This window comes from Paramisgurnus dabryanus, chromosome 4 (genome assembly GCF_030506205.2).
Source record: "Paramisgurnus dabryanus chromosome 4, PD_genome_1.1, whole genome shotgun sequence".
Classification (NCBI taxonomy): Eukaryota; Metazoa; Chordata; class Actinopteri; order Cypriniformes; family Cobitidae; genus Paramisgurnus; species Paramisgurnus dabryanus.
The window spans coordinates 10,853,044-10,875,747 of NC_133340.1; the positions used below are offsets into that span (position 1 = coordinate 10,853,044).

Consider the following 22,704-nt stretch of genomic DNA (forward strand, 5'->3'; position numbering starts at 1 on the left):
ACACAAAGATATTACACAAAACATTTTTGATAACTAAATCTAATAAATAACAAATTAGATTCTGCCTCGGAAGCCAGTTCAGCGATCTTATTTCATTTTGAGATTTAGCATGGCAAGGAAATAAAAGACGAGAAATTACATATAATTTGTTACTGTAAATCATAAAAAACAATTCCTTAAACGGTTCATTTATAACAAGAAAACACTTAAAATAATCGTTTCATAGACACTATATGCTTTATTATTTTGCACAGAAATATCTGATTGGTTACTTTCACTTTGATCATCTCTGTATTTACTTGAAACATCTGATGTTTCTTATAACATTTGTTTCAGGAATCTCTTTTCTATCATTTGAAAGTTAACACCGACCATATTATTAAATCACAGAGACAATTGTGTCAGATTCGGTAGAGATATTTATATTCGGTGTCATCACCGAAAAAAAAGGCTTATCTGTTTTGTAGCTCAACTTCTGACAAGTTAAGTAACCTTTTTAAATACATTTTAAAACTTATTCTTGTCGAAAAAATCTGTTTTTTGATGTTTAGTTTGATGAACGCCTAAATATGATCACGCAGAACACCTAGCGCGTTCGGCTAAATTGAATGTGACGGCATGCAACAGCGTAACATCGACACAACGGAAAGCAATCCAAAACTTACAGAACTTAAATTAGAACAGAATTTACCTTTATAATTAATAAAAAATAAAAACAAAATGAAGTCAGAATCAATAAGGTGCAGAACATGGGTGCAAAATGCCTAAATGCGCAGGGGAATAAAACACAAGCCACAAATAGTTTAATCAGATAACACTAAATAATCTATAAATTAAATAAAAACAAAGAAATATTAAAATAAATTTTAAAATAACGAAAGTATAGAATTGCCTTTTTTGTCATTTTTAAATTGCAGAAACAAAGAGACTTTGCAATGGTTTCTGGATATGGACGTGTAGCCCTGTCACGGGATTTAGGCTATTAACAGACTTTAAAAATATTTATTAAAAGCTACTTTTTCACATATTATTTACTTAGTATTATCATAATAGGCTGTATATTTTTTATATTGGGAGAAAGCTGTTATATGTGAAATCAGATAATGTGCACTCTTATACAGCCAAAATTAAATGATCCTCATTTTATAACACATCTGCGACGATTCGACTGTGCAGTAGTCGAATCAGGCTTCTCCTGTCAAAGCATCGAATCTTAGACTATTCGGGTCACCCCTAGCTAGGACTATGTGCATATGTTATGCAGTGATATTTGTGTATATTGTGGGCATTCTGATATGGTTTAATATTTTGTTATTGCATTTATTCCAGCAAAATAAAAGCCTGACAACTTGCACTTAGTGCCCTGCTAAAAAAAACAGCATACCAGCAAGACCAGCATATGTTGTGTTTTGGTGCTGGTTTGCTAGTGAACACCAGCTAAACCAGCATCAGCACCAGCATTAGCACCAGCTAAACAAGGACCAAACCAGCATTAGCACCAGCATCAAATGCTGGTCATACCAGCAAGACCGACATATGTTGTGTTTTGGTGCTGGTATGCTGGTGACCACCAGCTAAACCAGCATAGACCAGCATAATTCCCATGCTGGTCCATGCTGGTTTGATGCTGTTTTTTTCAGCAGGGTTATTATAAAGATTGTGTGAATGTAGGCTGTAATTCTGGTGGATGAAGGGCCCCACAAAAGGGTAAAGCCCAGGGGCCCCTTACAGTGTTAATGCGGCCCTGGATGTAGGTACATAAATTGATGTAAGTTTTATTAAGATTGTATTTATTTGTATAACATTTTGGCCAGGTACAAATGGTAATGTAAAAAGAGGCATTGTTCCTGCACTTTAACATGGCTTTAGGGCTTATCTCATACATTTTCAGATTTTTTTGTAAAACGTCTATCTTCTCACACCCGATCGTAATTCGTTAGTATTTAAGTTAGATAAAACACAACACTGCAAAAAATTACTTTCTTATTTAGTATTTCTGTCATGTTTTCAGTAAAAATATCTAAAAATTTGTTAAATTAAGATGTATTTTTCTTGATGAGCAAAATTACCTAGGAAAATCAGTCTAGTTTTTAGAAAAAAAATATAAAATGTAAGCGAATTTGTGCTTAAAACAAGCAAAAAAATCTGCCTATGGGATAAGAAAAATATTCTTGAAAGTGTTTATGAAAAAAGTAAACTAAAAGATTTTTTTCTTATTCCATATATATATATATTTTTTTTCAAATGGCTAATAAACAGTAAAAAAATAACTATTCTCTATGGGGCTTGATGTGTGATCGGATAACCGCGGGGTAAACTGTGACAGCATTCTGGTAAGTGTAGTCTGCACATAATCGTTAGCGTTCAAGAAGTTGTTGCTTTCCACAAAGCGCTTTTTATTGTCTACACTAATCCAAACTCATGCGTTTCTGTGTGGGCCATGTGTTCGAGATTTGTTTACACCGATTCAGACCACTGAGTAATACTAGCCACGATCCCCTTGTTTTCCTTCTGATGGGGCAAAACTCCAAGACTACATTTCCCATGATGTAATGCTCTTTATTTTCTGTCTTGTCCGACTTCTCCCTGCCTCCATAGGCCAGAGGAGGCTGAGTTTAGGGAAAGTATCGACGTTTATGCTTGTCAATCATCAAGGAGCCGTGGGGAGTGAAACTGGAGGGAAGAACGACGAACGAGGAGGATTTCTTGTTCAAAAAGCACCTCACGCCAATGCAACCATAATGTTTTGGAAAAATATGGGAAAACTGTATATATTTTTAAGGAAACTGTTTTGTTTTACTTTGAAAAGGTAATCAAAGCAAGCGTTTCACTACGCCGAACTTGGCGAGGATAGCTCGCCGCTTCGTTTCAGTTCAGCTCGGGAAAACGGTGTATTACTTACGCAAACAAAGTGTGTGAACTACAAGGAGGTGCAACTTCAGACGGATATTGTTGAGTTTATATTCATCGTGTTTGATATATTCCTCCCGCCAGAGGAGAGGAATTAATCCCGAAGAGTCGGAGCCGCGCCGCTGTTGGGAAGCTATTCCAGTGTGGACGTGCAAGAAACCAACCAACAGTGACGGTATTTTCATATTGTTAAAATACATTTACTCCGGCGCAACTTACACCTCACGTTTAGGGACTTTGCTTTCATGTTTCGCAGGTTAAAACTCAAAACAAAGTGCGTCTTTTCCTTAAAGGCTATAAGAAAATGAGCGGAGGAGAAGTGGTGTGTTCGGGGTGGCTCAGAAAGTCTCCACCTGAAAAAAAGTTACGGCGTTATGTAAGTACAATTTTAATCTTATTCAAATTGCACAGCTACGGTTGAAACAGCATAACTATTGGGGCAAGATTCATGCAAATGTACAGTTTGCTTTCTAACAACCACAGGTTAATCACTGTACACGATCAGTCGCATAAGACTTTTGCGATTTCTTGAATTGCGGGCGGTACAAGAATAGCTTTTAAATCGGTTCCAGTTTCTTAAGATATCTCTGAGTGCGTCTGTGAACAGGGCGTTTTTGACCCGTCTGTGTGATCATAGCACTAAAATAGTTGTTTTGTGCAAAACCTTTTTGTGTTTCGTCATGTGGGACACGCCTACCCCTGCTATGTGAGAACACTTTTGGTTTATATTTTTTTGTGTGTAAATGTAAATCAAAATTATTAACTGACTTGACCTGCATACCATCGCGATAAAACACATATCAAAGCTATTATGTAATGTTAACTAGGATGATATTTAATATAACTCTGATTATATTTAACAGAAAAAGAAAGTCATATGACATGATGATGAGTAAATTCCCTGTTGAAAAAAACAGCATAAGTCCCATTACCAGCCTACCAGCACCAAAAAACAACATATGGTGTTCTTATTGGTATGACCAGCATGGGATGCTGGTGCTGGTATGCTGATGGCCATGCTGGTGGTCCGATGGTGGTCACCAGCAAACCAGCACCAAAATACAACCAACATATGCTGGTCTTGCTAGTATGCTTTTTTTTAGCAAGGTAATTTATATTGGCAATAATTTAATAATTTGTATAGTTGAACCAGTGATTATTACAGTAGTTTTTTGCTTTGAGTCTACATGGCCACTTTCAAGGAGGATGGTGGATTATTTGTTGTCTTAAAATCACATAAAATGCTTTTGCTTTACTTTGCTACATCTTTAGTTACCAAGACAAGTGAATCCAGTCTGTACTCTGGATGAGTCAACACATTTAGTCAATCTCACATTGTATGTCTACCATGGGGTCTTCCTTTCCTCTTAGTGGTAATATACACTGAAAATCTGTAATGAAATCACTCACTTACAGCCCTGCCTGCTATCAAGCTTCCACCAAACTGAAATCTCCTCTGGGCTCATGTGATGTTTTTTTTTATTGGATTCCTTTAATCTAGTGGAGCTCTGCCAGAGATGTTGCTATTAAATGTATATTTTATCTCCCTCTGTTATCAGCAACACGTTTTAGAATGATAGAGCCATATATTTGGCAAAAGTGGGGTATTTGATATATTTTGACATAGTTTAACATACAAATATCAAGATTAATTTGACATGTCTTCATCTGGTCTTAACTGATGAATGAAATTGCACATACTTCAGACATATACGTTTATAAAAACATTTATTTTGTGGGATTTTGCACGAATTGAATGTCATGAGTAGGATAGTCTGTTGATGTAATGAACAATATATCATGGCTCCAAATCGAATTAAAATCATTACTCCGCTCATCTCCGCAATGTTATAATAAAATTATAAGCAACCAAGCATGTGGTGCCTTGTGGTACCACAGTGCATTTTCATTTATGGATTTTCTTTTGCTTTAAGGTTAATGTACACTGATGGTTATAGACCTTTTCATTCCAAGAAATCAAATGTAACAAAAATAGCTCTTGGAAGTGTAAACCTCTGCACTAGATGTTTTGTATAGGTGTGACAAGAAATAAGATATTAGCATTTTTTTCTGTTGTTTTTCATAGTTTCATTCTTTTTCTAGTGATGGGATCAGATTTTTTTTTGACCCAGGTTGAACAATTCAGAATTGTTTTTTTAATACAACTAGGTTGTCCAGTACTGAAACATGAAAGAATTTAGCTTCTGTCAATCTTTTTATCTGTAAGAGTTTTTGCAGTGTAGCTTAGTAGATTATAATGAGAACAATCTGGTTTTGTCATGTTGGTACACTCCTCCCTTTGATGTTCGAGCCATGTCTTTTGTTCTGTCCAATCTGTATGTTGAAAATTTACATTTTTGAACAATAATTTGTTGTCTGAATCTAGGTCACAGTTTGTTAACTGGTAACCTCTGGTTAGTAATTGTGGAAAAGGGCCTTTTGCGCTTGTTTCTTTACATCATAGTTGCTTATTTGGTCCTTAGAAGAAGATGTGAAACTTCCCTCTATCATCTCTTGTTGCGGTTGTCATCAGCCTGGGTTTACTGTTTTAAAGGGCTGCTTATACGGTTTTATAACTTCATGATTTTATTGTTGTAAAGTTGGTGGGCTTTTGAGTTTAAGTGTATTGTGACACGTGACCCTTTTTTCGAAACCTGGTGCATTTGCTCTACTTGGTTTTGTTCATTTAGCCATGTGCACGCGCTCGGATCCGCATAAAAACAACCACTTTGAGACCGCCTGAATGAGGTAGTCTCTGCCCGATTGCAAGCAAACTCTGTAGCTGTTCGCTAAAAGTGTGAAAGCAATCAGACCCAATGGACCAACAAACAGGCTATCTTATTGCTTTTATTATCCATAAAATATCTTTGGTGACGAACTCTGGGGGGCACGTCAACGCCATTCAAAGCCAAGGCACACCTGTTTCATATAAAATGTCTTTCAATTGCTCTTCTCCGCAATAGGTACATGGTAAGAATACATAATGTATATTATGTAATCATCGGACTTGTAGTTGTAATTTCGATTAGTTTTTCAATTAAATGTGCAGCCCTAGTAGTGATTTAGCCCCCGGTTTGGAACAAAGCATTCAATCTACAGGCTTGAAAACATCCCCACAAAGTGCTCAAACAAAAACCATGTCAATTACACAGTAGTACCTTACTCAACTAGTTAAAGGGTACCTATGGTCCGATTCATGATTTTACTTTTCCTTTGGTGTGTAAGTGTGTTTTAGTACATGTTAACGCTATGCAAAAGGTACAAACCCCAAAGTAAACAATGACGCGAGTTATCATTTCCAACATAAATCTCTTTTCTTGGACTACAACAAACACACGGATTGTAGACAACAGTTTACTTCCTTGGCCTGTTGATGTGGACGCGACCGACATTATCATAATTCCCCCCGCTTCTAAAATGGAACAGAACAGAATAGACAGTGTCAGCATTGCATTGTGAGGGACTCTTTTCCGGCTGACGTCAGAGGTATTCAGGCCAATCACAATGTACAGATTAGCTGGCCAATCAGGGACACAACGCTTTTCAGATCGGTGAGCTTTGTACAAAATTAGACCGTTTGAGGATGATCAGGGATATCTGTAGCTACAAAAATGTACTGTATGTAGAAAATAATGTGATTTTGGATTCATAAACCATGAGAACACACACAGAAGTTTGCTGAACAAGTTTTGCATTTTGTACCGTATTATAGTACGATTGTAAGGACAAAAACAGACTAACACCAGATCAGCTGATTCTTCTTCAAATCCATTTTAACCTGTTATGGATCTTCCAGCAGTGTAGAACGAATCTTCTATGCGGCATATCAAAAGTCTGTTTTGTTCTTGACTGTGTGGCAACAGTTCAAGAGCATAGCGGATCATTTGACTCAACTGTTTACAGGGGAATGCTCTTGATGGCTCAAAGTGCAGTGCTAAAGACCCTCACAGCTGAAGGCTGTTACACTGACATGCTGTTAAACAGGGTCTGTCTATATGAGACATCAGACCAGAGGCATCAAAAGATCTTAAACTGTTACTCCCAATAACCACTTTATATTGTACAAAATATGATACTGGTAAAAATGTCCCCGTGCCAATTTTTTGTGTCTGCATTTTACATTTGTCCTTCTCTAATGTTTGCAAACTTCCTCTTTCATACCCTTCTTGTGGACAGTCGAATTGCAAAACAGACTTTTGTAGATGAGATCAAGAACTTTGATTAAAAGTTTGTATGTTTGTATTAAAGTCTGGTGTAAAGTGTTAATCCTCACTTATGCCATTGATTTAATCACACTTTTTTTTCTTATGATCTTTCATGTAGGGCTCTTGCAGATTTGCAAGTGCATTTTGTATTTTCTATCTTAAAGGTAGGGTAACACATTTTGAAAAATGCTAACGGTAGCCGCCTAGCAATGAAATCCCGATCCCACCCTCAAGTCAAATCGCCATCCAAAGTCACGCCTCTTTCCAAACACATGAACACGCACAGATCAGACGGTCACGTCTCATGTCTCATTCACCAGTGAGAAAACTTTGCAGTACAAAGTGAATAACACTTCCAAAATAACCAACATAAACAACTGGTTTACATCAGAATTAGTTTAAGCACACGTTCGATTGTGTAGACGTAGTAACTATATCGTTATACTAATCCGGAAAACGAACACAAATTTCATAAGCAACACAACGTTTCATCAAAGTAGAATATCTGAATCCATCTCAATACAAACATATCGCGTACCTACCTTACCAAAATAAACAGTGCAACGACCCTTTCAGACCCTTTGCCTCCTGTAGCTGTTTGCATCTCTCGGTAAAGCAGTAAAGTTACCGATGTTAATTTGGGTTTTTGCTCTTGCTGATCCAGGAAGTTTTTGCTGTTGTTGTTATTAAAGATGCATTTAGTTTTGTTGCTCCTGTGTAGGTTGTCAATTCCGCAGAAAAGTTTGCTGTTCACGCTGTTTACAGACAGAGCGCACGTGAACGCGCTGATGACGTATGGTATCTGCGTGGACTCGCTGCGCGGTGGGAATTCAAATTACGCTTACGTATGAGGGACATAAAAGGAAACGTCCGTTCGGACCGAAATATATGATTTGTTGAACATTTTTTGGTCCTACGCCTTTCACAGATGACATAAATTTTTACAAATACATTTAAACAACTTAACACAGTGATTGCTATCAGAATGTGAGGAGACTTTTAACCAGCATAACTAAAAATGTTTCAGGATCAAATCTGTTACCCTACCTTTAATGCGATGTTGCTATCGGCTGATATAATTAATAGCTGCTTCAAATGGGGATGTGTGCTTTTTCTGTTGCTTATTTCAGTTCTGTTTTGCTGTCATTTATTTCTGAGATTGTGAAATGATTGCTTATGGAAGATTGCACACAGTGGAATTCCACAGTGCAATAAGTGTCAAGGATGATTGAGCTCAACAGAGGGAGAAATACAGGAATCAAGAGACCGATTAAGAACACCCTCAACCCGTCTCTTTTAATGCAACTTAGCAAGCTACTACAGTAGGTGCTCTAACCATTTACAAAGCCCAGTTGGCGAGAGAGCCATTATCAATGCTGTGCTGAGTCTGACCTCACTCGCTGCTTTTAAGCATGCCGTTGCATTTTAAAAGCTCATGAGCAGAATCCAAAGAAGTACTCTAAAAAACAATAGAATATTTTTTTACATAGTCATTGAACTATTTCTTTTTTAGTCAGGATTCATTTAATCTGCTTGGGGGATGAAACAGAATCATACAACTCTATACTGACACAAACATGCACTGAGAGAGCAGAAACAAACCTTGTTTGTGGTCAGGGTTATCGGCTTTGCTAGATTCTGGTGTAGACATTTTTGCTAATTTGTTTTCTGTCCCCCTCCCCCTCTCTTTGTCGGTCACCGTCCCACCCTGACTGGTCATTTGTGTCCAGTTTTGTCAGGGCTGAGAGAGGAGGCCTGAAAATGGATTGGCTCTGTTATCAATAATTAATTGTAACAAATAAGAAAAACATTTTGCAATATTTATGTGCTCTTCTTCTAGCCACTATAGGCATTCAGTAACGATATACTGAAATTAAAATTCTTGGCCAAAGCAGAAATAAATTGGCATACGAACCCCAAAAATGCTAATTTTAAAATTAGCTTTGACAGTGATAAGAAATGCTATTAGTCAATATTAATTTAGAGTCTGGAGGATTTCTTTTTCTATCCGTTGCCATCACTAGGAAAACATCATAACATTTCTATATAGACATAAAAATGTTGTTTAATGCCATATTGACTTAAACAGTATTCAAACATGAGTCAATCGTTCTTTGTTTTTAACACATTTATCATGATGTGTAGATATCAAAAATACTAATGATGTCAAGCTGGCTTTTGGCCTACACATAGATCTGTAATAAACGAAAAATTACTTTTATGCTAAATACCATCACTGCTTCTACATTGACTCCCCTGTAGTTCATAGTTTTTCACTTTATGAACTCATCTTTGAGCATAATAATAGCATATGTAAAAAAATTATGTAATGGGGAATTATTACCCACCGACAAAAATGGTCTACTATATGTGTGACAAACAACTAGTAATGTGTGACACAACACAATACTTTGATTTATTGAACATTTCATAAATCCAACCACCCCAAACTTCTTTGTATGAACAATGCTGACACTGTTTGTCAAAGCACTTTACTGTTTTTGCACTTATATATGAAGCAATACTTGTGTATATGACCACTTTTTTATCAAACTCTATTGAATACAACAATATAGTATTTTAAAGAGCACCTATTTTCCAATTCACGATTATCCTTTGGTGTGTAAGTTGTGTTAGTACATGTTAATGATATGCAAATGTACAAATTAGGGCTGCACGATTAATCGGAAAAGAATCACAATCTCGATTCATAAATAAATGCGATCTTCATTTTAAATGACGGCGATTCACTTGCATATTTCCCTTTATTCAGATGCTGCATTCAGGTGTTCACTTCAGTATTTACATTACAATCCAAGATGCTATAATATCAGTCAAACTTGCTAACACACACTCATACAGGGTAAAACCAAACCCTAGTCATTCACCAATCAGACCCGATCGTTTCTCTCCTCTCTCATCTCATTTGCGGTGTTCCGCTGTTACTCGAGTGACGTATAACAAGGTGGCAGACCTAAACACAGTCGTTAACTTGGTGGATTTGGAGTGGTAATTTTCACAAAAAAGAGAGGAGAAACGAGCGTCATTGTGGAAAATCCTGGTGGCGACGGATAAAGTGACGATGCAACAACATTTGTTTCGAAAGGAGGCAAGGAAATAAGTTACCTCCGGACGTTTCTAAATCGGAAGGCTGCAGCCTCCGGGGGTCGCATCTGCAGGCTGCATACGTCATCAAGCCTGGTTCATTCGAGTTAACGGAGCATTACATTCGCAAATCATAAACATACTACAACAATTTATATTTAACTAAAAATAGTAGTCAACTTTATAATGTTAATTGTTAATATTCTGAAATTATGATTCGCAGCTTAGAAATGCGACCTCCAGAGGCTGCAGCCTTCAGAAACAGACTCTGTGTCACCGCCACAAGTTCCCCATTAGAAAGGGTTTTTAGCACAAGGGGAACATTGTAACATGTCTGCGTTTCTCTCTGATGCCTCAAAATGTTGATTGTTTAGTCTTTTAAAGGTTTAGTGTTTTTAAAGTTTTAAGGTTTACCAGATCGATAGTACAAAAAGCACAGGTGCTATAGAGGGTTTTCATGACGCGTCATCAGAGCGTAAAGGGGATCGCACACCGGCCGCGCAGCTCAGCGTCGCGGTGGGTCGCGTCTAGGACAACTCGCAGGTCGATCCCCTTAAGACGACATATTGGAGGCACTCCGCATTACAACAGAACACAGGGACTGCAGTATCTCCCGAACGTCGTCAAGGAAAATGGTTAATTATTTTCGTGTTTGAGGTTGTACCAATAGGACAGATTGAGAAAAACATTTGGAATATTATCGACTTCCAAAAGTTATTAAAAACCAGGGAAAGGAATGCAAGAAATTATCAGAGGAGGCGCTTGTGGTTGGCAAAGCTCAGGAAAAAATAGTAGTATTGTATTAGAATTATGATTGAATTCCATAAAGTATAAAACAATTATGCTTCTACTTGTTGTGCTTTATTTAAAGAGTATTTAATCTGTACTTTTAGTGTTTGCACAAAATGTACTTAAACACAACTAAAATTTGCGCTGCAATGCCTTAATGCCAGTTTGCTTAATTGCTCATAACACATTACTATTGTAATGACAATAATATTTTTATTAGTAAATGGTAAAAACAGTTATTGATTTTATTGTTTTACTGTGTGCTTATTTTACTGTAAAGCACTTTGGTAGGACACTGACTATTTTAAATTTGCTATATAAATAAAGCTGACATTGACATATGGGCTCGGCATGAAAACCAGGTAGTTGACTATATCGGGATATGCAACTGAAGGGAGAATCGCCGGGTCGTCACAGATCCTAGAAGAGGGAGCTAACGCGTAAGGATCTGCACCGCCTATAAATTGTCATTTCTCGAAATATCGTGCATTTTCTTGTTGTCGTAGTCCTTCCCTATATGCCTTTGCATCTTTTCTGTTGTTTAGACATGTCTACATTCACTTAAAGTATCCAAAGCGCACAATAAGCCATTGTACTTCGTTCAGTTCTTTACACCGAGTGCCTCCACAATGGCCGTGCATCCGGGTTATCGCCCAGAACGTGACATCGGTGAAAACCCTCTATTTAACAGCTAATATATTTTAAATTACTCAAAATTTGAAGGGGTCTAAAATAAGAAAAAGAGACTTTTAAAAGAGACGTTAGTATAACTAAAAGTCCTGTAGCACTTTTTTTTTTAAGTTAAGTGCGTAATAAATGTTTTTGTAAAAAAAAAAAGAGAATCGGGTGAGAGAATCGGGATCTCAATTCCCATGGAGAAAAATCGTGATTCACATTTTAGCCTGAATCGTGCAGCCCTAGTACAAATACCAAGTAAATGATATGGATTGACCGAGTCTTGAACGTGGCATGGACGATTGATCACGAAAACGATGACCGTGTGGGTTTATTTATTTTTTGTTGTTATGGCTGCATTTGGATATCTGGTTAGCATTACAAGTGCCTGTGATAGTAAAGACTGGGTGCATGTTTGATGTTGTGTTTGACGTCGACATAAGCTGATATCAGTACCATGCATGATTCAAAAGCTTCCAATGCGCACCTGTGCCGGCCGTAGCAAACATGGTGATCCGTGCAACGCTGTGAAGCCTGTTGTAGCCTGTTGTATTATACATTTTAGAGCCCGACCGATATATCGGCAGGCCGATATTAGGCATTTTCCAAACTATCGGTATCGACATTCATTATGGTCGATAAATGAACATAAAAAAAAAAAACGGACGAAACACAGAGACGCAGAGAGAGAGAGGAATAATAAAAAAATAAAATGAAATTATTTTCTGGTGAAAACCCAAAAATAAGTTTGGAAAATGGGGGGGTCGTCTTATATTCGGGTATATACAGCAATTATAAGGTAGCTTATGAGGCAATATAGGGACTAATTATTACACACGCACACAAACATTTAGGAGTGACCTTTATCTTGTTTATCGTGACAATAAAAAAAACCAGTTTCTTTTTAAAAATGCATTATCATATTATTTTAGTTAAAACTCATAAACAACTACAAATAACTAATGTTAGGAAAATCTGTTAATGTTTTGTTGCGAGTTTCTGGGAAAAATATCGGCCGATATATAGGACTATCGGATTTTAAAACCAACAAACATTTTTATCTGTATCGGCCTTCAAAATCCTTTATCGGTCGGGATCTAATACATTTATGTTGTATCAAGGCTTAATATTATGTAGAGTGCGTCATATAGAAATAACTTCAGTTTGTGTTTATTAACCCTTTAGTTTAACTTCATTACGCAGCTATTACTGTAAGAGGTTTCTGTTAAAAACATTTAATTCATCAAAAATCTAGGATGTGTTCATTTTCCTGTCATAGTTTCTTCAAAATTAAGTTTTATTTGAGTTTTTTTATAAAAATATTTTATTTTCACCATGACATCCCTTTGATTGCCCCGCCCCCAGTTAATCTAGTACTTGTTTTTCAGACCTATGGATTAATCAAAATTAAAAAATGACATACATGCACATCCCTAGTAAACGATTATATAAGTTATCATCTTAAACTTAAATGTCTTTTCTTGGACTACAAACACACAGATTGTAGGCAACAGTTTACTTCCTTGGCCTGTTGATGTGGACACGATGGTCATTATCATAATACAGGCTGTAGGTCAGAAGCGAGCGTTATGTTTTCATATTTAAAGAATGTACTACTGACTTTTTAAACATGATGAGTTTTGTGCAGTGCAGAGAAGCGTATGTTGCTGTTACGTTCTGCTTAAGCCACGGTGGTAAAGTTGGTCATCTGCATTTTCTGGATCAGATTCGTCTCGTCTTGGTAAGGTAGTAAAGAGATTTTAACTCCTGTCAGTATTGCATTGGAATCTGACCTTCCAAATATGGTAAGGAGCGTCACATTTCTGGTTGAAGACAGAGGTATTCAGACCAATCACAACGTACTGGTTAGCTGGCCACTTTTGGAACTCTGCACATTTCAGAACTTTTCAAAGAGAAGCACCAATAATGTACGTTGTGTGGAAAATGTGTTTTTTAACCACAAACCACGCAAACACATTGTAGTTCAGCAAATACACAAAATAATGTTGTTTTTAGCAATGCAATAGGTGCTCTTTAATGACAATGCAGGTCTATAGATTATAAATGTGACTGGTGTTATAATTGTTTATGTAGCTTTCTTCACTCTCTATTAGAAAGAGCAGAAGCAGTAAAAGTGCCTCTCTTTCTTTAAGGTCATGTTTTTCCTGATCTCATTCTTCAAACTTTCAAGTCTGTAATGTTGTTGTTAGAGCATAAATAATACCTGCAAAATGATAAAACTCAAAGTTCAATGCAAAGAGATATATTTTCTTTAAAAGAATTCCCCTTTCAAAGCCTACAGCCAGTTTGGACTACAGCCCTCTATTTCCTGGTTGATTGGCGTCAATATAGTTTTTGACTAAAGCCTGGTATACACTGTCCGATTTTAAATAGTCTTTAATAAGGATTGTTGCTTGCCACACTGTGCGATCAAGATCATAGTTAAATCCATGTCACACTGTATGATCTCAGTTTCCATCAATGTCAGACTGTACGAGTTTAAAGACTTTTAAAAATCGGACGCAAGCACACAAATGCGTCCGCAGTTTTCAATCATCGATCGACGGCGGCTGGGAAAACGCATGCTGAAGTGAAGGATAGCAAACCGAAACAACATCTACCATTCATTTTAATCATGACTTTTCTCGAGCATAAAAAGAAGAAAAAACGAAGGAGACGATTACCTGGCATTTGAATTTCCAGAGCGATTTCTCTCCAGGCTGCTTCATTTTTATCTTATCATGGTACAGTGGCAATGACGTTGTACAAACACTCTTTATCTTTCCATAACTCCACAAGTTTCTCCTCCTGCTGTACAGTCTACCTCAGTGGTTTTCAAACCCTGGGACGCGACCCTCTGGTCAACGTGCTTGCACCCAAAATGTCATTATTAAAGGCTGGAAACAACATAACCCCAATAAGGTTCCTCACTTGAACTGTTTGTTGTTTCACGGATGGAAGTGCTACAATAAACAAGCACATAGGCACCAATCTCATGGGTGCTCCAGGACTCTGCTCAAGCACTCTCCAAAATGGCCAAGCACATATGCTAAATTGATTCACATTTCTGTTGACGTGACATGCTGTTTTCCCCCTTCTTTCAAAGTGCTTTGGGAAATCGGCGCCTATAAACAGGCACGCTAAGAAGCGTATATCTGATCCTCATTTACATTTTTATTAGGGCTGCACCAAAAATTGCATGCGATTGTCACACACATCTTGTCAGTAAAGCCGGTTCCTTGATTAGTAATAAATCGCCATCACCTGCTTTGATGGAGCGGCATTTACTACACAGAGCCGTAATTCGCTGACAAGCGGGGAATATTGGATTCATAATCGTGGATGAATCGCCTGCGATTATGAATCCAATATTTCCCCTCATGCAATTATCGTGTTTTTTATATTTTAAGATATATGTATGGATTATATATAAGCATATATGCATCAATGCTCGCGTGCACATACACGCATGCATGTATCCGTGCTAGTGCTGCAACAACGAATCGATTAAATATAAAAAAAACAGCAAAGGTAGAGGAAAACCACATGTCAGTGTTTTACTCCTCCCCAACGTAAGCGCGTCACCTGGAAGTTATAGCTGGCAAAGAGGTAATCAAACAAAGACGACACGCTTATGCTTTATGGAGCGACGACAGCGAGTAAAAAAAGTTTCTAGAACGAAAATCGCCATCACCTGCTTTGATGGAGCGGCATTTACTACACAGAGCCGTAATTCGCTGACAAGCGGGGAATATTGGATTCATAATCGTGGATGAATCGCCTGCGATTATGAATCCAATATTTCCCCTCATGCAATTATCGTGTTTTTTATATTTTAAGATATATGTATGGATTATATATAAGCATATATGCATCAATGCTCGCGTGCACATACACGCATGCATGTATCCGTGCTAGGGCTGCAACAACGAATCGATTAAATATAAAAAAAACAGCAAAGGTAGAGGAAAACCACATGTCAGTGTTTTACTCCTCCCCAACGTAAGCGCGTCACCTGGAAGTTATAGCTGGCAAAGAGGTAATCAAACAAAGACGACACGCTTATGCTTTATGGAGCGACGACAGCGAGTAAAAAAAGTTTCTAGAACGAAAAAAAACCTCCAATGACAAACTCTAATGATATTAAACAAAGAAATAAAACGTTGAGAGAGAGTTGTATGAACGCTTTTCCCTGTCATGGACCTGTATGTTAAATCATCGCGGCGTCATTCTCCTGCTGTTCTGTACTGCGCGCTCCAGCTCATGCAGAGCAAGGAGACGCGCGTGCCCGGCCCAACATACAGTACAACATACATTAAGTGCCGCCTTTTGTTGCATAAACATCGTCTTACATTTTTTAAGGCGAAGTAATGAATGGTGTATTTGCATTTTGCGCTGGAGTAGAAGACGCATTTTCCATTTTCACAAGACGCATTTATGTGGCCAAATGTAATGGAACAGTTTTACCAAATGAGATAGCTATCCGATCAGAGAAAACACATAAAGTCAAATATAAGGTACAAAGCTGTCACTGGGGCAGTACCCTTTATAAAAGGTCCTAATATGTACCATTTAGGTACAAATATATATCTTTGAACTGCCAATATGTACTTTTGAAGTACTAATATGCACTTTTTGGGTACAAATGTGTACCTTTTTGAAAGGGTACTGTCCAGTGACAACTTTTGTACTTTTATTTCTGAGAGTGTACTCATATACTATCTTTTTGATCCCACCAAGAGAGGCTTCTTGATGGGAAATGCATCATAAAAAGTCTATATATTTGGCAGATGTAAAGCATACATGTGTATTTTTTGTGTTAGTCCATTTTAATTTAATTTTATTATTATTGTAACAGCTCAGGTGTGTTCAATGAGCAACAAGTTTGTGCACTTTCTAAAGATTTTAGTTCTGTTTTGAATAAGGGGTTGGAAATGAATGCTTTTCTTGTTTTTTGTTTTTTATCCGATTAATCGAACAAATAATCGACAGATTAATCGATTATTAAAATAATCGTTAGTTGCAGCCCTAATCCGTGCGCCCACACACATTCTATAACCACCGTGGTGCATTACCATCGCGGTAAAATACTGCCACCGTCACAGCCCTAATGTTATGTAGCAGTGTTAAAGGTGATCTGTGTGCTTAGTTTAAAGGCAAGTTACAGCATGTTACTGTGGATTCACACCAGCCGCGGAAGAGGCGGCAAGCGCGGATGATTTACATGTTAAGTCAATGCAAACACGCGATTAGGCATCCTGCGGCGCGGTACACGCGGTAGCCGCGGCGCGGATGTCGCGGAACGCGCGGAAGGCGCGGGGCGTTCCGCGCGAATTGAGCGTTGCCGCGGGAAACGCGCGAGTTCAAAAATCTGAACTTTGGCGGAATTCCGCGCCGCGTTAACCAATCAGGAGCTTGCTGTAGTAGTGACGTGATTACAGGAAGCGAGCGGAGTGGTGTAGTCTCCGCGGAGTCGCAGAAGCCCCTCCCATGACGCGGATTTCCGCGTGAATTTCTCGAATGACTAGAATTTCACGCGCGGCGTTCACGCGCGGATAAAGCGAGTAAACTCAAAATGTTCAAGCGGCAAACTGGACGCGGTTCACGCGTTTTTGCCGCCTCTTCCGCGGCTGGTGTGAACCTACAGTAAGGTATACGTTTATTATGAAGGTATATTTGGTGCAAAACAACTGCACACCTGTGACAGTGGAATTTGTATTTGTAGAGATTATCCACACATCTGTATCAGTAAATTTGAAGTCACAGATGAAGAGTTGCAAACTTGTAGATTTTTTTTCTTTCCCTCAAATACAACACAACAGTTACACATTCACAAATCCTTCAGTGCAGCTGCACAAATCCCATTTTACAAATCACAGATTAAGAAACTCACAAGCTCACGTTTTTTGCTACAATTGCTGCAGTAAATATGGTGCAAAACCTACTTGAACACCTGCATCAACGTATGTGAAGTCACACACAAATTTTGTACATCCGCAAATCAGTTTGTGCATCTGTGCGATGAGAGTTGCATGTGTGTAAAAAAAAATTTCACAAATATTTGTTTATTTTTGAAATATTTTCTAGCACAAACACAAGTACATAAATACAACTGCTTGAATCTGCTGCTACGAGTTTCAAACACTCTTTTTCATGTGCTCTCTGTTTTGCACCAAATATCTCGAGATAAATGGTGCGAAAGTGATTTGTATACCTGTAGGCTGTGCTCAGCACTGCCCACCAGGTGGCGCCTGACATTCACTGAAGCAGAGTTTATTAATTACCAGCAATGTTTCAGCAAGGTAAATCGCCCTTATCAAGGTATTATTTTCACCAAGTGGAGAACAATATAAATGGGAGTGCTAATTATACACAGATGAAGGTAATTACATACAATATTCCAATGATTCATTAGTAAACAAAATATAAGTTCCATAAATCTAAAAACCATCAATATAAGTAGATTACAAAATACAAGCAGCAAATACACACATAGGTCTACATATACCTAATAGGCTTTAATATACCTAAAAGGCCTCCTGTCTAAGTAAAAATTGGTCCAACTCACCTCACCTTCTAGATGAAAATACCCTCTCAATTAGGGTTGGGCGATGTCCCCATAAATTGGCAGTTGACGATGGTTACGTAAACCATCGCGATGGACGATGATATCGTTAGGCGGGGGGGTATTTTAATTTTTCGTTATTATTCGTTATTATATAATTATTATTCGTTATTTTACTTTATTGCTTCCACTTAAGAAGAGTTGTGCACTTTTTATTTTAATATATATTTTACATAAATACTATTCTGTACTTAAAATCTATAATTTTGTTATTTTACTATCCCAACTAATGTCTCTTTCCTATAGGTTGCACATAAGGGGAAAAAGTAGCTTTAATCCACTGAAGAAGAGTTGTGCACTTTTAAGCACCTTTTAATCTCTTTACATAAATATTTTTTTCTATTTAAAAGCTATAATTTCATTATTTTACTAACCCAACGACTCCTCCGCGCTTTCCAAATTTTGCACGTAAATATCTGTGCATATGTGCCACCAGTACTCCGTCAGAGAGCGGGTCTTCAGCACCGCGGGGAGCAGCCAGCACTTCAATCCGCAGCTTATTAAAACTAGACAAAGTGAACAGGGCCAGACACATCTAAATTTAAACATGGTCTGTGTATGTAAATCCCACGTTTCGGTCGGAGTGTTGTTCCCGTTTTCTTGTTCTTGACGTTCCCTGAATTCTGGGTTTATATCTTAATCTGCCGCTTCAGTGCAGTATAGCCTCAATGTAACAATGAGCACGATCTCCCGAGACACTACAAAAGGCTACTAATAAATGATTAATATGGGCTGTTTTCTTGTACAAAATTAAATATTTTAAGATAAATGTACAACATGTAAAAAGACAAGATTCTAGCAATGTCAAGATTAGGGATGGGCATTTTCCAGTAATTTACTATTTTTTTTTTAATATTTAATTTTTCGAATATTTAAGCTCTTAAAGAACGAATATTCGTTTATTTAAATTATGTTAATTAAGACATGCGTGTTTTGTATTTTTCATTTTGTCATAATTTCACAGAAGGCTTATAATTAGGAAATATCCACAGCAAGCTAAACTTATATTCTGTATGTATATATATATATATGTATGTATTTTAAGTTGAAAACATTGTAAAAATATATATATATATATATATATTTTAAATTCTTCTTAAAAATATCCTTCAGAAAAAAATGCGTTAAAACTTAATGCGGAGCGAAGTCTAGTCAAATCCTTAGTTTCAAGTCGGTCGTTAGTATTAATTTATTACTGTTTGATGTTACATACATTATATTATACCAAATATTATACACTAACCCCAAATCTAAGCGAAGTTTGAGGACTTGCGAAGTTTAAAGTTTGAGGACTTGACAAAGTAGGCTATCATCATTTAAACAGACTCAAAACACCAAGAGCCCGGAGCAAACGAAAAAACACATCTACATAACCGACTGCTCAGTCGCCATATAAATATCTTCTCAGTTTAGTTTGACGTATTTGTGAATAAAGAAAACCATATTTATCCTACCTGCTTCGGTGAAAGCCCGTTCTTCTGACTAGATACAATAATGCCGGTGCTGCGGAGAAAACTCTTTCTGATGATGGTTATCCGATAAAAACAACAGACGGATTGAACAAGATTGAAAATCTGTATTTAACATTATTTTACAAATAACGTAAGCTGGCTCGATACATTATTTTTGACTGTGCAAAGTTACTAACGTAAGCTTAATTTAACAACATTTTACAAAGACGGTGCTTTGCTTTAAACTGCCATGTGCATTTATCCGGTTCATTTTCGAAAGAGCACCGCATATAATAAATGTTCTCCGTTTCATTTCGTTCTCCGTGTCTGTCTCTTTATTAACAAAATAAAGTAGACTTTATAACAGAAAGCTTACAAATCTCTCATGATGTGTTGATTCGGGCGGCGGAGAAGCAAGTTTAATAACACGTGAGCCCTCACTGAGCCAGTGGCCAAATACGGCGCGGCGGGGACAAACCCGGAGATAAAAGGAAAAACTTAAATTCGTCTGCAATCTGCATTGCCAAACAATCAGAAATACATACAAATTAATGTTCATGTATATTTTACATTTAAGTCTGTAAAAGACAGTATAGATGAAGTGAAAAAGCATTAAATAAGTTGTTACCCTTTGGTGGCACATTAAAAACAAACAAACATTCGAATAGCATTTTTTAAATTCGAATTATAATAGCCATTCGAATATTCGAATATCCGTGCCCATCCCTAGTCAAGATCAAATGCCCGACAGGATATTTTCACAGACTAACACACGTCACGTCTCACGTCTTCTATTTAATTTATAGAGCAATTCACGCAAAGATATTAGGTTAACTATAGTCTATATAGAAGAGAGTAAGTGTATGTCGACTTGCAGCGGAGTGGGGAGGGGGCGTGGCATCACGATGGTGTCTCTCCATCGTGATGTCAGTCAACCATCACGATGGACGATGATATCGTCTATCGGCACAACCCTACTCTCAATTCCTATATACAATAATGAAGTTATAGGATGATAAAGTTCAACAAAATGCAGTGCTAATGGAAGGTTCATATTTCTGCATATTATTGCACTCTGATGTTTCACGATGCGTGTTTTATACTCTCTATTTGTTTTCCTACATATGATTTTCAACAATGACAGTGTTAAAGTGGTTTCTGTTGGTATAGATGAAGAAGAGAGGTCCGATCTAACTAATTTATCTCCTAGATTACATTCACCTATATTCAGTTAGCTTATGTTTACTTTACTGACACAACAATGTGCCCAGGATGGTAAAATAATTATTTCAGTGTATTACTAATAAACAACACAAGTCTTGTGCATACTGACATGGTTTGACATCTATAGTTATTTGATTGTTTTTTTTTCTGATGTCTTAGAAGTCATATATGTAGAGCAGAGAAATAAGACATTTTTTTCTGGGGTGCATGCCCTAGAAAAATACATATGGACCTTGGTATTTATAAAATCCTCTGTACGGCCCTGCTCATGACAATAAGAATCCACTCTCAATATTGTATTATGAGCTGTAGGTTTTTTAATCGGATCCCTTTGTAAAAAATTACAAGCTACCCACAAGTCTAAAAAGCTGATTTGATTTGGGTTAGCATCCAGGGTAAATGTTAAGAAATCAGAACAACTGTTTAGATAATAATAAAAACAATTTAGTTGTTCAGTTACCCGATTCAAAAAGACAGAAATAATCATCCAAATTAGTATATTAGAAGAAAAAGCATGTATCTTAGTTAAATGTAGGCCTATGTGTGTATTTGCTGCTTGTATTTTGTAATCTACTTATATTGATGGTTTTTAGATTTATGGAACTTATATTTTGTTTACTAATGAATCATTGGAATATTGTATGTAATTACCTTCATCTGTGTATAATTAGCACTCCCATTTAGATTGTTCTCCACTTGGTGAAAATAATACCTTGATAAAGGCGATTTACCTTGCTGAAACATTGCTGGTAATTAATAAACTCTGCTTCAGTGAGTGTCAGGCGCCACCTGGTGGGCAGTGCTGAGCACAGCCTACAGGTATACAAATCACTTTCGCACCATTTATCTCGAGATATTTGGTGCAAAACAGAGAGCACACGAAAAAGAGTGTTTGAAACTCGTAGCAGCAGATTCAAGCAGTTGTATTTATGTACTTGTGTTTGTGCTAGAAAATATAAAAAAAAAATATATATATATTTGTGAATTTTTTTTTACACACATGCAACTCTCATCGCACAGATGCACAAACTGATTTGCGGATGTACAAAATTTGTGTGTGACTTCACATACTTTGTTGCAGGTGTTCAAGTAGGTTTTGCACCATATTTACTGCAGCAATTGTAGCAAAAAACATGAGCTTGTGAGTTTCTTAATCTGTGATTTGTAAAATGGGATTTGTGCAGCTGCACTGAAGGATTTGTGAATGTGTAACTGTTGTGTTGTATTTGAGGGAAAGAAAAAAAATCTACAAGTTTGCAACTCTTCATCTGTGACTTCAAATTTACTGATACACATGTGTGGATAATCTCTACAAATACAAATTCCACTGTCACAGGTGTGCAGTTGTTTTGCACCAAATATACCTTCATAGTTTATCCTCATGAGAGCTTTACATTGGCATTGTATAAGCATTTGTTGCTCGTTTGATGTGATTTTATTGATTTTTTGTTGGATTCCAGTGATGAGGGAACAGGCCTCAGCTGTCGTAACTCATTCACGCAGTCTGCTCTCTAGGGCCTCCAAAGGTCTCTGTCTGGGAGTAGGGAAGAGGACCTGCCCATTTAAAACACACACACACACACATTCTGGTTTTTATGTTTTGTGAGGACATTCCATAGACATAATGCATTTTATATGGTACAAACGGTATCCTTTCCCCTAACCCCAACCATCACAGAAACCTTTCTTCTACCTTTTGTTGGCTGCACATTCATGATTC

General features: G+C 37.2%; 1 protein-coding gene across 6 annotated transcripts in view; it reads left to right on the forward strand.

The window, feature by feature from the left end:
* The first annotated feature begins 2,601 nt into the window (after nucleotides 1-2,601).
* gab1 (GRB2-associated binding protein 1) overlaps nucleotides 2,602-22,704 on the forward strand; it is a 165,140-nt gene continuing 145,037 nt past the window's right edge. For 2 of the 6 annotated variants that reach the window (XM_065295747.2, XM_065295753.1), the window contains exons 1-2: nucleotides 2,603-3,085; nucleotides 3,167-3,286. In XM_065295747.2, coding sequence (XP_065151819.1) covers nucleotides 3,215-3,286 — 72 coding nt within the window. In that variant the 5' untranslated portion in view covers nucleotides 2,603-3,085; nucleotides 3,167-3,214. Of the gene's footprint in view, nucleotides 3,086-3,142; nucleotides 3,287-22,704 lie in introns of those variants that run through there. The other 4 variants (XM_065295743.2, XM_065295742.1, XM_065295744.2 and 1 more) reach the window with 4 other exon arrangements.